General features: G+C 41.6%; 1 protein-coding gene across 2 annotated transcripts in view; it reads right to left on the bottom strand.

The window, feature by feature from the left end:
• Positions 1 to 12,849: 12,849 nt before the first annotated feature.
• LOC105898443 (nectin-3-like protein) overlaps positions 12,850 to 17,338 on the bottom strand; it is an 82,231-nt gene continuing 77,742 nt past the window's right edge. The window contains exons 11-15 of one of the 2 annotated variants that reach the window (XM_031582572.1): positions 16,793 to 16,896; positions 15,508 to 15,517; positions 14,298 to 14,337; positions 13,513 to 13,642; positions 12,850 to 13,383 (exon numbers count right to left, since the gene is read on the bottom strand). In XM_031582572.1, coding sequence (XP_031438432.1) covers positions 13,167 to 13,383; positions 13,513 to 13,642; positions 14,298 to 14,337; positions 15,508 to 15,517; positions 16,793 to 16,896 — 501 coding nt within the window. In that variant the 3' untranslated portion in view covers positions 12,850 to 13,166. The remainder of the gene's footprint in view (positions 13,384 to 13,512; positions 13,643 to 14,297; positions 14,338 to 15,507; positions 15,518 to 16,792; positions 16,897 to 17,338) is intronic. The other variant, XM_031582580.2, reaches the window with a different exon arrangement.

Raw genomic sequence — 17,338 nt, forward strand, 5'->3', positions numbered from 1 at the left:
CCTCATCCTCCCAATTCCATGTCCTCATTAAGGTTCAGACTTACTGTAGCCAGAGACCTTATAAGACTTTTCTGTGGCTCAGAGGTGGCATTCACTGCAGTTTTTATGGCCTTATTTATCTCAGCAACCATGGGTGACCTCTGGTGTCTGCATACTGTGATAAAGACTCAGCAACAGGGCAGATAGTGTGACCACAGGAGGGAAGAAACAGTTTTACTGTTGGCAAACGACTCTAGAGAGCAATCCCTACCAGTTCCCTCTTCTTTAACTGTATTTTTTTGTGACGGAAAAAAAAACAGAAATTATGTTGCCGCTGGCTTGAGAAGCAGTCTTACATTGTATCAGTGACTCATAAACGGTGAGCGTTATGCTTGTTTCCAAGACTCAGTCCGAATCCTTAGCCTCAATATATTCTCACCTATCAGCCACATTTGTTTAACACATCATTATCAGTAACTACTTTGAACAGTGAGGTTGAACGTAACCATACCTCTCTTCATTATGTGGCCTGCTCACCGGGAAACTGAACACACACACACACACACACACACACACACACACACACACACACACACACACACACACACACACACACACACACACAGAAACACACACACATAATAGACCAGTGGCAGGTAATGGTTAACTGCTTACCTTCCTCTTGATCCCCGCAGAGAGGTTCTTGGCCAGAGCATTGACCACGCTGTGATTCTCAAACACACACACACATGCACACACCCCACCCCACCCCCCCCCCCCCCGAACCTGCCAAACATGTCACCTCAAATTGTTCCTTGACACCAGTGTCCATCAAATAAATCAAACCGTTATATGCATATTTTTTGCTATATTTTATAGTTATTGTTAAGGTCTTTAGCAGACGCTTTTGTCCAAAGCAACTTTAGATTAAAAAAAGGACAAAGAAAAAGGACAGGCATCAACCATTCAACACAAAGGCAGATCAATTAAGTTGAACACCTAGGGGGCGCCACACAAAGTGTAGTGTTGTCCACAGTGGTCAAAATAAAGATCACCCACAAATCAGTCTCGTAAAATATAATTAAACTATCAATTTGGAACTCTGATTAATAATTAAATGAATAACTACAACCAAAGGGTTAAGTGAAATTTCACTCAAGTTACCTCAGGACTCCGGAGTTGCACATAAGTATATTTATTAAACAACAACAAGCTCGTTGGGCTCAACCACGTCCCGGCAGGTCAGAGAGAGGCACTCCCAGACTGCAGCAGACGAGAGAGAAGCAAAATGAAACACATCACACAAGGTTTATATAGATAGTTAGCGTTCTCTGACGCCAAAACAATTTGTCAGCAGGGATAACCACGTGGTGGGTCTCTGATGTCTGAGGTCATCTTACTATGCTTCCTGTCTTGCGAGGATTTCAGTTTTACACAAGGTCGGAAGAAGCACATTTTGACCCTTCTTATCACCTCTGACCCAAACATGCTCTTGCAGATATGCAGACTAAGTGGCACATAATAATCTAAGTTACACACACACACAGAAACACAGAAAAGCCATATTCCTGCTTACATAAGCACATGATTCATACAAGGTCATTATTAATACAAGGCACTTGATTAATATATTCTTGAGGCATTAACAGTGTTTCGAAATGATCTCTGTCACAAAGTTACCTAATAGCAAGGTTGAAGGTCTTTGGAGTTCTGAATAGAAGAGGTTGGCAGCATTCATTCTTGTGTAACATTAAATAGACCAGCGTATATTATCAAAGCATTTATTTAAACAATGATAAGGAATAAAAACACACAATATGTAATCTAACTAATGAAGCTAATTTATGAATTAAAGGGGTATATGTGTGGGAAAGGGAAGGAAAGTTTGTGTATGAGCTTGTGTGCTCAAGTGTGCGCTGTCAGGTGCACGCCAGAAAGGGTTTTCCGATGTTTTGATGAGAGAAGAGAGAGAGAAGAGATGATGAAGGTGTCTGTTAATGGAGAAAGTTAGCTGTAATGTCATCGCGTCTGTGCAGTTTACATCGAAGGACTCGGTTGCTCTGTTGCAACTCGCCTCGCGATTCCTTATGTTGCTTGGCTTTGTTTCCGTTGCACAGTTAGCTAGCGTGCCGCCACATTCTGAATTATCTGCAAAGGTCTCACTAAACATGCAGGCAGGCCTGTTAAAAAAGTCTAGTTCAGAATTAACCAGGGCCTGCATGAGAAGTTGTGTCGCATATTGTGTCAGATAGGGTCTGATCTTCCAAATATTACAGAGTGTGAGAAATTAAATTGGGTCATCAATCGTAACAGCCACGTTTTGTGCAGCTTTAGGTCAATGAAGATGAACTGGGTTGGATGCAGGGGCGGTTTTAGCAAATTGGAGGCCCTGGACAAAGAACAATTTTTCTCATCTGGGATTCGTTCTTAATTTAGAAGATCGGCCAGATCTTTCTTAAGGGCTGAATTTGTGAGAAATCGTTGGTGATTTCTTTCACATCAATTCTACAGACATCCTCGGATTTAAATAATTTTAATAATAATAAATATGAGAATATTTGTATCATTAACAATTACATTTCAAATGTATAGTCATGATTCTACAAGGCATCGTGATGTCCTAAAATAAATAAAAGCACTACACGAACACTGCAAATGTAAGTGAATAAATAAATAAGCACTTAACTCAATTGCGTGGATATAGCCATAGTGGAATAGAATGGACACATCCACATTCTGCAACAGTACCTCCAACTCTGCACCGGTGAAGTTAGGTCTGCGTTTACTCGACCAGTGCTCGCTTTCCGCTTTGACATGATTTTGATCAGTCTGAAGTTGCTTTCGCGTTGCCTGTGGAGTCTGTGGATTGTGCACACGTCTCTTCAGTTGCAAGCCCTTATAAGGAGCTGGCGGGGCATTTCTGTATGAAAATTCAGGTGCACAAGAACGCACGTTCAATTTAAGAATCAGTGCACAGCTACGGACACTTTGGCACATTTCCAGGCGTTCATGAATCCGACAGAGATCTTTTCTTGGGCTGGTCCTTCGAAGTCCGTAAGAAGATATTTAAGAAAACACAGAAGAAAATGTTCGAGAATGAGGCCCATTGTTGACATCACTGCTCTCGTTATCATCCAGCTGTGCTTGAGCAGTGATGATGACCATGGCAGTATCATGCGCATCATCAGTGCAGGTGTCAGTGTCCCGGATATGGGCAGCTGTGGTACATGATGGCTCACTGTTTGTAGAAGCAATGCAGGCAGGGCTAGTTGGTGCTATAGTAGCTGTTTGTCTGCTGCTGCTAGCATTAGCTAAACTTGGCTCAGCAGCACTTGAAACATTATCAGATGAACTTGAAACATTATCAGAAATGTTTTCCACTTCCACACACAAATTCCTTGATTGGAAATATTGTGTTACCTTATCTAATTTGTCCCTGAACTTCTCATCCTCCCTTTTCCTCTTTCTTTTCTCACTGCCACTTAGAAATCGTTTCATACTTAACTTTGCGACCCCACACGCCACCACACGCCACATTTTCCGTAACAGAAACGTCACGTGACCTGGAATCATTTGTTACATGATGGATTTAAGACTAATTTTAGGCTGATACATAAATTAAAAGAATCGTGTTTTCATGCTTATTATTAATTGGCATTCGTTTGCAATGACAAGTGATTTATTTTTATTATTATTATTATTATTATTAAAAAAAAAAAAAAAACGTAAATACGACGAGGTCCCCTGGTGGCCGAGGCCCTGGGCAACTGCCCGCCTTGCCCAATGGAACGTACCGCCCCTGGATGGATGTTAATGTTTTGTGGAACAGCCGAATTGGCTTGGAATAGTATATGAGCCATGTCCTATGAAATGTTTGTGTATTGTGCTTTGTATTGCGCGTCCGCTTCGGGGTTTACAGTTATTATTGTTTGTCATGTGGGTGTAGGTGAAGGCAGTGACGAAATGAACAAGGGGAGAGTGTACTTTCTGTTGTCCGCGTTTAACTACGTTTGTACTCTCATTACCTTGCCTTGCCTGTGTTGCTTTGATTCCTTTTGAAATTGACTAGTTTTTACCTTTGGAAGTAAACGTTTTAACGTAGATTTGTCGCAGCCTCTCAGTGACCTTTTAGATTGTTTATAGTCAATATGGAAATAGTCAGCCATGAGGGCTGTGAGAAAAGGTAACTCATCCAGGACCAGGAGTCATCCAGGGTGAAGGACAAGTTGAGTATCATCCTATGGTAACCCATGGGAATGGATGATCTCACCTAAGGAAGTGGTGTCAATAGAAAATAGGTGACGGAAGCTAATGAGTCTGTCAAACTGGACCAGAATGGACGTCAGCGTGTTGCTCAGAGAGTGGACTACTCGACAGTAAGAAGGTCTTGGCATTTATACCAGTCGGTCAGATGGGAGAATAGAGGAAAGTGGTTATGTTTAAGCTATTTATTTTAAGTCCAAATATCAAAACTATTATTATACTTATAAAGTATGTCTCAAACAAAAAAACTAATTAGACAGATGATGTTTAAAAAAGGTGAGTTTTCACTGGAACGGACAGCACTAGGAATGAAAAGCACCACGAATGAAAAGAGTCTTGACTGTGATCTCTTGCTGCTGAGAGCAGGCAAAGACAACTCATCAGAGGAACGAAGTGGTCAATAGTGTGAATAGCGCCGAGTTATGGCATTTAAATAAGGTGGTGCCAATCCAGTGGCTGTCCTATAGGCGAGAGTGAGGGACTTAACTTTAAGTTTAGCAGCTACAGGGACGTGTCCACTTTGGCTGGTCAAAGACCAAACGCACTATTGCAAATATAACAAAAAGGGTCGGACAAACAGACAAACAGAACATTATATAAAAAAGAAAAGTAGCAACTAGTCTATTAGTGGAGGGGAGGGAGCAGGGGATGGTCAGGTAAAGGCGAGGTTGAACAGGATGGTCAGGTGAAGGCGAGATTGAACAGGTGGGTTTTGAGGGAGTGTTTAAATAGTTCTATGTTGGGAGCCAGGCGGATGGGGAGAGGGAGGTCGTTCCAGAGGGAGGGTGCAGCGGCAGAAAAGGCCCTGTCACCCCAGGTCCGGCGCTTAGTCCTGATGGTTTTGAGAGTGTTTGCGCCGGCGGACCTGAGGCAACGGGTAGGGGCGTGGAGGGGGAGGAGGTCAGAGAGGTAGGAAGGGGCCAGGTTATTGAGAGCTTTGAAGGTGATGAGTAGTATTTTAAAGTTGATCCTGTGTTTGACCGGGAGCCAGTGGAGGTTTCGGAGGACCGGGGTGATGTGTTCATAACGGCGGGTGGAGGTGAGCAGGCGAGCGGCAGAGTTTTGGACATATTGAATAAGGCACACAACACCTCCAGAAGGCTCAACAGTGGTGTCTGGCATCCCAGACCCGACCCCCTCCATACTCACGATGGGTTAGGTCACCTGCCACTACTAGAGACAACAACAGATACCCCTCAAGATACACCTTGACAAGATTTCACATATCTCAGTGTTAGTTCAGGTTAATTCACAAACCCAACTAACCTCTAATACCTATCTCCACTGGTCTAGTATGTGCTTGACAACATCGTTTCGCTACCAGCCCTGTGTACTTTAGCGTCTTCCTTTCAAAGGTTTCCACAATTGCATCTTCAAAGGAAATTGTTAAGTCAATACAGTAAACATTGTGTTCAGACTCAGACACCATGTCTGGTCTCATAGGAGTCACAAAAGGACACTGTGGAACTTGCAGCTGTCTTCCATATAAACAGAGTTGTTTAGTGTTGACATGTAGGCGGTAACTCTGAAATTCCCCGCTGTGAATGGTAACAATAATGTCATTGACCCTTTCCCGCATTCTTCACAGTCCTTGACTCTGTGCTCTTCAAACCTTTGGGTGCATTAACAAACAAAAAAAGCAAGAGAGATAACTAAATGTTGAGAGGCCGAAGGTTGTGTGCCTTATGTGTGTTCCATGTAAACTAAAGCCAGGGCCTCGCTCTGTCTACTCAACGCTCTGATCCTGAATAAAGTCCGTTCTCTGGCTGAACTGCCATTGCCAGAGACACTTAAAGAGTTAAGGATCGACAGTTAAAGAGTTAAGGACTGCAAATGACTGCATGACTGGGTCGGGGTTCTCTCCAAACCCACTGGAATTAATGGGTAACTGGAGTGCATGCTCTGGCTGAACTGCAGTCAAATTAAGCACAGGGAGGATCGGGAGGCAATTAAAGAGTTAAGAGACCGCTGATCGCATGACTGGTTTGATTAAGAAAATGTAACAACCGTTCATGATTTGTATATCTGGAGGGTGAGTTTATATGCTTATATCTTTTATTGTCTGTTCTTCACAACTTCTGTTGCTTTACAACAGTAGGCCCTTTATGGTTAGCTCTGTAACAAAGTGACATCTGTGCTGTCTGGAAGAGCACTGTTAGAGATTTCAGGCCCAATGAAGAATGTGACATTAGGTTCCTTAAAACTAAACCTACCGTGTACTTTATGTTGCATCTAGTAGCCTATTTATGAGGGCCCTGACAGTCCTGGGGACGTAGAATCATCCTGCCATCCTTATAATAAAACACAAGAGTGGCAACATTATGTTGTTGTCTTTTTTACAAGCTATGTCGCTAGTTTTAGAAGAAAACTCCTTACTGCTGCTTTGATGATAATGATACTCCTGAATCATGTCACTGTAAACGTGAAATAGATCGCTCTGGGATCAGATGTCATGAACTGAAAGTCACATGGTCACAGCCTTAAAAGCCAAAACCTTTGTCAGGACAATTACTGATAATGCCACTGTCAAATCAATGTAAATTATAGTATCAATCATCGTTATGACAATACACAGCATCTGCTGCATGTCTTTCCCACACGGTTCTTGTGCCAGTAATTTATTACCATTGTTCCAATAGAATAGAATAGAATATATGTATTTGTCATTGCACAAGTACAACGAAATTAAGGTAGCAGCTCTCAGACACAAAAACAATAAAAATATAGATTGAACATATATATATACATATTTACACTATAAAAACACAAGACATATAACACAACAGAGAGACAAATACAGGTCACTTTTGTGCATTGTTAAGTGCTATGATGGCTCTGGGATAGAAGCTGTTTCCCAGCCTGTCTGTTTTTGCTATGATGGTCCTAAAGCGTATCCCTGAGGGCAACAGTTCCAATAGGTGGTTACCAGGGTGTGTTGAGTCTCTGAGGATACTGTGGGCTTTTCTGAGGCAGCGTGTTTTATAAATATCCTCAAGAGGTGGAAGAGAGCAGCCAATTACTTTTTGCCAATGCCAATGCTCATAGTCTTAGTGGTGTCGAGTGGAGAAAGTAGTGAGAGCTTTAAGAGGACTCCTATGATGCTTTTGATGCCTTGCTTAAATTATATTTCTACATATATGATAATAACTGTGTTCATGTATGGCTTCCAAGCAGAATGGATACATTCACATAATTAAAATACAGTCCTCCATGGACTGGCTCACTGGTGGAAGGGGACCGATATTGTGTTTGGCCACACCTACCCTGTCCCCTGTGGGAAGCCTGGATGAGTAGCTTATCAGAGTTCAAACAGTTCAGCGTCCTGCAGCTGGCATCCATTGGGCCCAGCCACACCCCGTGTACTGTACTTCAAGCGTGGGGGAGTTGGGAGTGGCGGAAAAAATATGTGTGTGTGAACTCACGAATGGAACTGAGCAAATTCAAATTTCTGCCTTCCGTTCTGCTTTTTTGCCTTTCTTATTATTAGTGTTAGTATGATCATTTGTGCCGAATCTGAATCTGATGAATGAAACTGAAAACCACGAGGAGCATTCTGATCTCTATCCTGAAACTGGGTTTAAGGGTCCAAGTACACAAAACAGCTGTTGTGTGGAACAAAGGAGGGCCTTGTCTCGGAGCAAATATTTGATTAATGAGTCTGCTGAAGGGATGTACTGTAAGTCTACCACAGGCTATGATAACATAATGGATAAAATATATGTAGTCATCCAACATAACACCTGACATGGTGCTCAGATGAATTCATAAACACGAGATGTTATTATATTTTATTATTCAACTATCTGAATCAACGAGCTGCACAGCACACTGTACACCTACCGACTGGCTGACCTAGCAGCTACAGTCTCCCTTGTCATCTTCTCCAGGTCTGAATAAAAGTTCTTTCACACTTTATGTGCTTCAATAATATGGCACAAAGTATGGCAGAGACCTGACACACAGCGGCTGGAAAGTAGCTGCGTGAGGAGCTTGGTATTGTAATAAACCTAATTTGTAGTCAGGTTCTTTCGGTTGGGAGAATGCACACAGAACGAGGCTGTACACGGACTTTAGAAATAGTTAACAGTCTTTATTATTATACAAGTTACTCAGTCAATTCATACGGCTACTAGAAATGCCGGATCAGGTCAGGTTACTAAAAGTCAGTAAGCCTCAGTGCTACTCGACTGAACGACTACCCCAAGGCCCTGTTAAACTAGGCGGGTTACACAGCAATACATCACACCACAATAAATAAAGTTCCAACACACACCACCGCTGTAGGACACTGCACACACTCCCACGTCACTGCAATAGGCACACACAAGACGCCAGCCGGGCTACACACAAAGCCACTGAGAAGCAGCCAACGCACTCCTAATTCTTCCCCAGCCTTAGCTACAGGTATCCCACTCTTCACCGCCGGCAGCCCTAAGCAGCATGCGAACGGCACCCACCCCTACACCTTGAATGCAGCTCGACGTGAGCAATCTAGCACCGCTTCCCAGACACCTCACCTTTCGCTGTGGTCTTCCTTTATCCATGTTGTTTCAGCACTGATTATGTTCCACGTTCACTCTCATCAATGACCAGGTGTAGCCCATTAATTAACACCGCCAGCTCATCCCTTAGATCCCTCCCCCATACAAGAGTCATGTCAAAACATTCCTAACACATCACACATAACGTCATTTCATTACAGTATTTTTGTTGCTCAAAAAGTATTATTGTGTTCATAGTGAGGCCTGTGTGTGTGCATGTATTGTGTTCATAGTGAGGCCTGTGTGTGTGTGTGTGTGTGTGCATGTATTGTGACCTGAAGCTGAAGTACAGACTAACATGGCAGCTGTGCTTCATGGTTTTGGAAGACCTGTGGACTTAGTAAATAAATTAATATGGTACAAACGCCATCCAAATCCTTGGGGTGGAAAACAAAACACCAATGATGATGATGCAGCATTTTGTTTTTGTTTTGGGGTTGACAGGAAAGCTGACGGCTGTGCTGACACTTGTGTATATGGAAATAGAAGCGGTTGCCATCAGCAAAAAGGTTTTCATGACATGAAAACAAAGTAGTTCACTTTATGATGGCTAAGAAATATAATATTAGACACTCATGCAAAAACAGAAGCGGAAAATCCTACACTGTCATCAGTTGAACAAAGTACAGGGTGCCTGAGCGCATCAGAAAATGTGTGTCTGAACGGCTGAAAACAAGACTACTAACCTGAGATCATATCTGGCACAGAGACTAGGGCGAACCTGCAGTCAGTCCTTTAATGAGTTTCTAGAATGATCTCAAATCCTCTGGCTTTCCAGCAGGGGCTACTTGTGAAACATGTCTGATACTTTGTTTTGCTAAAAGACATGGCAGCCCATGATGAAAGGGGCCAGTGGTTCTTACAATCTTAGCTAAATACAGTTTTATATCTCCTCCCAGACTGTTTGTTTATGTGGTCTGTAAATAGTAGCATCTTACATGTTAAGTCTGTGCTCTGACTGCCATACCAATGAGCCATAAGTCATAAATAACATATAATTTACCTTATTTATTTATTGGTTCATTTAGACATATATTTATCTCTTAATCTGTTGATTCTTCGGAAAGCCCATTAAAGAGGCTCTCTGTCTTCTGTGCACTCAAGACAACTAACTAAACCCCTGTGTCATGGTGGTCTGGTGCTGGTTCAGACTAAGTAGCAAAGGATTTTCTGTTGCATCCTAGAGTGTATTTTATGACCAGAAACATAGCCCTGGGTCAGAGTTGACATTAAGCAATGATCAAAATATGTGCTGAATGAATGGTTGATTGCTTGATTTTGCAAGTAGCCCCTCACCCATTTCTTTGGGTGAAGTGGTGTAATCCTTAGGAACACAAAAGCCATGACCATGTCACACAGTGGGCGGAATGGTAGGGAACAAGAAAAACTAAAAATTGAGGCAGGTTGAAGACATGACATGCATGGTCCATAATTTTGCCAAACACAGGGAACATGTTTTTAGCATACTAAATACATGACAATATATACATGCAATGTATGGTTCCACTCAGATTCCACATATGCTGGGTAAGAGTGTGAATATGTCAGGAAAAGGATAGACAATATGTGACAATATGTGTTCTGAGTAATGTAACTTCACTTTCCAATTTAATCCATCCCATCCCATGCAGTAGGCCTACACTATTATGCCAAACCAGATCACAGTCCGAAAGAGAGATCCAGGCAAAGGTCAAAACCCGGGAAACATAGTCAGGCAGAATACAGGCAGGGGAACAATCAAAGACAGCTAAATTCCAAAATCCAGCAACAGGAAGAAAACAAGACAGGACAAAATGCTAGATGGACAGTCAAAAGACAGGGCAAAATGTTAGATGGAATTACACGATCTGACAAACTGGGACTAACAGAACAGGGTGTAACTAGGCTGAGTGAAAAACTGGTACAAAACCAACAAACTTAACTCAAAAATATTATTGTGTTCATAGTGAGGCCTGCATGTATTACGCTGAAGGAGGAAGGGGCATATTAGATAGAACCGCCACTGTTAGGAAGTGCCCACCTAACTGTCAAGAACATGACCTGTTTTGGCAACAGTGCTATGTTATTTCTGTAAAAATGTGTCCACTCCACCAAGTCAAATCCATGTCACAGTTGTCAGTTAGGCCACATAAACCAATATGGTACCAACACAGGATGCACATGTTAACCCTTTTAACAGCCATCCTAAAATACGGTCACTGAAAAATGAAAAATAACCCTGACAGGTCTACTTATGTCAGATGCTTTAAAAAAACAATGTCACAGTTTGTCACAGCAAAAAATGTCAACGCTGGGGTATTGCTGATAATGGTTATGTGCTGTAACACACACACACACAATACCTCACAAACACAAACACAAACACACACACACACACACACACACACACTCTCACACACATGTGCACACAAACACACACACACTCCCTCACACACACACACACACACACACACACAAACACAAAACGCATGTTCTATCAGCACACAGCAAGAAAGCTCTCCTCTCCCACACACTAATAAATCCAAATACAGCCCAACTAAAAGTGTAGTAGTAGTAGTCCCACCATCCCCCAACAGAGACACACACACACACACACACACACACACACTACCCTCCCCAACAATCGGTTTAAGCCACCTGGCTTTTTATCTGCACCTGCTTCCTATGTTGATAAAACAAAAGAGCAGGTATTTAGGTGTGTAAAGGTTAGATTTGAACTTCCCCTCCCCTCTTTCTCTTACTTTAACACAACAGTGGGGTATGTGCCACAGCAGATGTTCTACTCAAGATTAAGTTATCAAGATATTTATTCTTTGGGCGAACTAGTGGAAACGTCATTTAAGTGTCTGGAGGGGGGTCATGGGAAAAGGGCAGACAAGATTAGCACAACCTTGGGAATGTAAAGGAGTGCAGCCCCAAAACACCAGCAACTGCTTACCCTGTGGCTCAATCCATGCTTGTTTTTAAAGCATTATGAAAACAGATTGTGTTTACATACAAAATAGTATGGGGGTCACATCAGGGGTTTCGTGTCAAACCTGGGGAAGTTAACAGAGTAAGTTATTATCTCTAATACAGGAGCCCTATGGCTTTATTCTCCTAGCAAAACAAGGCATAGGGCTCCTCTGTTAGGAGGTTTACCACCTATTCTGAGTTAACTTACCCAGGTTTGTCACTAAACCACTTACTTGGAATACCTCCAAGGTAGCCTTCACTGGGGCTGAACGCATTAAACATAGCAAACAAACAAAACAGCATACAGACAAAACAGCAAACACAGAAGCGAGCTGAGAAGGCCAGTCCTTGCATTCATTTTGAAGGATTTTGGAGCCTGATGAAATCAGTTTAAATACGTGTTTTTTTTTAAGTTTGTATTCTTATCATTCAAAGCCAGTTGCACACCGTTTTGAGGAAAAATGTTGTTCAACCCAGAAACCGTGGCAAAACAGTGCACACCATTTTCAGATTGAACGTGCCGCAGCAGTGTCCTGCTCTTTTTCTTATGAACTGATTGCAACTGAGCAGGCATCACGTGAAAGAGCAATATAAGGGGTTAGATTAGTATGTGCTACAGCGAGGCAAGGCCTTCAAGAACTGATACTTTGAAATGCTACAAGAACAGAAACATATAGTGGCCTATCAAGCAAGCTGTAGATGAACGGTATGGATCAAAAAGTAAAGTTGACTACATGGACTCAGTATATGAAGTATGCGTGTTTGAAACAATCATCTCAGGGCTATTAATTTATAAAAATGCAAATAAACAAAACAAAGCTGCCAAACAATAAAAACAATAATGAGTAAAACATACATTACTGTACTGAAATGTTCACTCACTGGTACCTGCAGAGAGCCCATTGGAGTATTAATGTCGAGTGGAGTGTTAATGTCCACTGGAGTGTTAATGTTCACTAGAATATTAATGTCCAAAAAGTCAGAAAGTATATTAATATAATAAAGAATAATAATGTTGTGAGGGACCGAGGCGGTCACCCCACGTTTTTCGGATGTGGGCGACTGGACTAGGTGGTGATGTGGGGGAAAACACAGTGCAGGAGATGGTAGCTCTTATAAAAATATATATATTTATTTACAAGGGGGACTCTAGTATCGACTCCACAGGTCCAACCAGAACCAACAAACACAACACACACTATATACACAGGAACCACTCCCACATTGACGTGACAAGAGTTTGAAGTTCCTGTGTACGAAGGATGACATTATTAAACTCCGTGTGAGGAATCAGTAAAATTTTAAATTAAATGATTACAATAAAAATCAGTAGAATGATTAAGCACTCTGCTACAACGCAACTAAACACAGCACACAGCATTTAGGCACAATCCAGGCCCATTCAAGGCACACAACTAAGTACAGAAACTAAGCATGTAAACTAGGCACAGAAACAAAGTACCAAGTGTTCACACATCTACACACCCCTTTACACTTCACCTCATACCAGGTAAGGGTTTTCTTATGCCAATCCAATAGTTCACAGTTCTCACAAATGTCCATAAAGTCTGATTTGAAAAACAAATCCGATTTGCCTGCAGTCTTGGGTTGTGCAGGGTCAGGGGCCCCTCTTGGATGGACTGGTCTAAACAGTAATAACACACGAATGGCGGAACACTGATAATCAGAAATAACACACGGACGGTGGAACACTGATAATCGTACACAGAAAATTGTTTTAATACATTGACATGGTGGATGCATGACACCTCACCTGGATGGTGCTGCATGTGGCCATCCCGTGGTCAAGTTTTTTCTCCGAGACTCCTTGCATCTTTCTGCGTCAAGCAGGAAGACTGTTCCGAAGAGCCTTCTTGTGATTCTTTCAGTGATTGTGCTGTGTGCTAAGAAGACACACAAACAACTTGCTTTTCATTGATCTACAAAAATGGAATCATGAAGACTTTGGACTCCCAACAGTGAATCAGACATGTAAACAGGTAGCAAGATGTGTTATAAGCTTTGTGGCGACAGCACTATTGAGTCCTGATTACTGCGTTATGTACTTTCTGGAAGCCGCCCGAGTACTACTGTCTGCCAGACTACTAAGTAACTTATTTGCGGTCTTGCTTTGTCTTGTGTTGCACTTGCATGATGTTTGACTGTGTCAGGAAAGCTGTTGACTCACTAGTTTGTCATAATGTCAAAGTAAGTCAATTCCAACAGGTTTCGCTAGGTTTAGCCCATTTTTCAATGGACACCTGGTAGTTAGTAACGCACTACGCCAGAAGGTCCTCACTCACACATTACTGAAGCAAGTGTTACATACATGCAGTCACAGCTTCTTTTTAGTTTGAACTTTAATACACAGCGTAGCTACTTAGCGATAACTAGCTAGCCAGCTAAACAGCTTCACAACGTAATTCAAAAGAAACATAGTTGTTTATGAACGATAGCTAGCTACTTGTAGCCAGCGTTGTTTTGTCAGTCATTGTTGCTAGCTTACAGACCAGCTTTCCCTGAGCTAACAAACGTCTGTACCTTCTTTAGTTCCATTACCTGGGAACCACATTATCTCTCTCCTGTGCTGTCCAAGTGACTGTAACATACAGAGTATTTCCAGTCATAATGCATCTGAAATGGACAATCTCTCCTGTTATACAGATGTGAAAGAGGCCCTGATTCTTCATATGTGAAAACGTCTTTTGTGTCGGTGTGTGTGTGTGTGTGTGCGTGTATGTGTGTATGTGTGTGTGTGTGTGTGTGTGCACGTATGGGGAGGAGGTATTTTTGCTTTGTTCCCTTATAATTGTCTGCTTGAAATGCCCAATACACAATTTTGCTTTTGAAAATTACATAAAATACCATAACGCTTCATTCAGACACAGCATATGACCAGGCGTAATTCGCCTCGCTGTCATTGGGATTGAATGGGAGGCAGAATTCCGCCTGTTTGGCCGGCATGAGGAAGAATACACCTCTGCAGCCGATTCCAAGTCGGCGATTATTTAACTTTATGCAAATCAGAACCACCCGAGAGCCAATCAGTTAGGCGTGTGTGTGATTTGGAAGCCTACGTTGTTCAGAGGGGCGGGAGTAATCAAAAAAATCAAACAAGATGACGGAGTCTCGGGAGTCTGTTACTGGGAAATATTTTATGTGAATAAAGGTTTCTACATGACTTTTTATTTGTCTACATCGACTAGGTTTGTTGTTTATATGCTACACAAATGCTGTCAGGGCAAACGGAATATTGTAGGTCTTAACTGAAGCTCTCGACCATTATTGTTAGCTTGCTGCTAACACTTTAACCGAAGATCCATTAGAACACATAGTAGCTTGATAGCTGCCAATAAGTTACATATAACGTTAGCATGCTGATATGAATTATATGGTGTTTCTCTAGAACATGATTGCTGTCAACATAAACAATTGATTGTTGTTTACTTTGCACATGAACATATTTGGGCCAAGTTACCCACTAACAAGCTCTTTAGCTTCCTAGCCGCCAGCGCCGGCAGCCAGGCGCTGCACTGCAACTGACCTTGCTACTTGACAGGCAAACTTGATTTTTCTGACCACGCACCTGAGGCGGAATTTTACCTGCCGAATTACGCCTGGTCATTTGTGTGTCCGAACGAAGCGTAATGCGATTTATTTAGTCTGTGCAGTTAATAGTCTGGAAAATACAGTAAGTCATATTTGCAATGTTGTGGTAACATGAAACATTTTCTTTTGTACTGAAAAAGGGTAAACAAAAAAAGCTTACCTGTAATTGACTGGGAACGTGAAAGGGAAACAAGAAAAAGAGAATTTTATACAAATCAAAACTTACTATAATAAATTAAATGCAATGCAGATTTCGGTGCTTCCTTTCGGTGCTTCCTTTCGGTGCCTGAGCCGATTTAAATAAATAAACAGCAACAAATCATGCAGCTAAATGAACAAAACTTACGTAAAATGTTGTCTTGTAAAAATGAATTATTTCAGGCTGCAACATGAAACACGGAGGCTGGTTCCAAAACAGTAGAAAACTAGCGATAGCTAACGACCAGTCACGTTAGAGTACGATCTGTATGAATAATTTTGTCTTGGTCACAGTTGCTAGGCAGATTTCGAGGGGCACATTTAAAACTGCCCCATCTCCCAATGTAAACTTTGGCCTGTGTCGCTCACGCTCATTGGTATTTCCATAGCAACAGTCTTATAACAGCGAAGAGCAGGCAGCATTTCACAGAGAAAGCACAAACTGAGCTAGCCATCAATTTAACAGAAAAAATGCCGAAAGGTAAACGATCAAAAGTGTGGCTGTATTTCGCACAATAAGATTCAAACAACGCGACGTGCAGCAAATGCAACAAAACAATTGCGTGTAAAGGGGGGAGAGAAGGCAAGAGTCAAAAGCAGATCAGCAACCGCAGACTGAAGACTAAACGGAGATGCCAGCAAAACTAAACCTAGTCTCTTAAAGGGGCAGTACAAGTTCACGTACTCAGTGTGTTCAAATAAGAAGATTAAGTATAAACAAGATAGAAAAGATAGGTATAAAACAAATCAGAAAATGGTGAAATTTCATGAAATAAAGGCAAACAAAATAATAAATATTTCATATTCTGCAAAATAATTTTTGAAGCTGTAGTGTGTGTACAGAGTGTGTGTGTGTGTGTTTTGTATTTATTTATATTTATTTAAGTATACTGTAAACTGTTGTTAACAGTTAATATATTGTTCATAGTTTGAAGTTAAAAAGTTTGAAGCTGTAGTTTGAAGCCAAGTGTTTTGTATTTATATTATTAGTATACTTTAAACAGTTAATATATTGTTCCATTTGAAGACCAAAATTTGCCTTGGCAATACAAAAAGCATTTTTTTAATGTCGTCAATCGTCGTTTTATGCTTTTTTTTTTTTTTAAGTATCGGTTCAGGCACCGTTAAGGCAACGGTATTGTTTTAAAAGTATCGTTTTAGCACCGGTATCGGAAAAAACCCAATTGATACCCATCCCATTTTTAAAACATGACTAACTGTACACCTGTATATTAAAGTACTTCTACCTTGATTCTCCTGACTCCTCAATACCAGAAGGCTTCTGCTCCAGCAGTTCTTGTGGTGTGTCTTCACTTTTCCCTCTTGAAACAGGAGCAGTCAATACTGCAGGCTGGGAAAATATGTGAATTCACTCTAAATGGCAGCACACGGTATACATTATATATGTGGTAATTGCATTTTATAATTAATATTTCATACTATCAACATATTGATTACTGCACTGACTGTCAGGCTGATGTGTACTTTCCACGCAGTTTTGTTTGGTGTTTGTATATCAGTATAACATACCCAATATGCCCTCTAATGTGCAACACAAGGAAATGCATTTCTTTACACAGGGCCTCACCAGAGCCTTTGGCTTTTCGTGTAAATGCTGCCAATACAGACAGGCAAAAGTGTAGTGGACTCTACAGACAGGCAAAAGTGTAGTGGACTCTACAGACAGGCAAAAGTGTAGGGGACTCTACAGATCCAGTTCTAAACCAGTGGAGCAGGGAGAGCCTCGGACAGGGGCGGGAGAAGAGCGCCTGTGTGGATGACCTCTCTAAGCC

The sequence above is a fragment of the Clupea harengus genome, chromosome 2 (genome assembly GCF_900700415.2).
Source record: "Clupea harengus chromosome 2, Ch_v2.0.2, whole genome shotgun sequence".
Lineage (NCBI taxonomy): Eukaryota > Metazoa > Chordata > Actinopteri > Clupeiformes > Clupeidae > Clupea > Clupea harengus.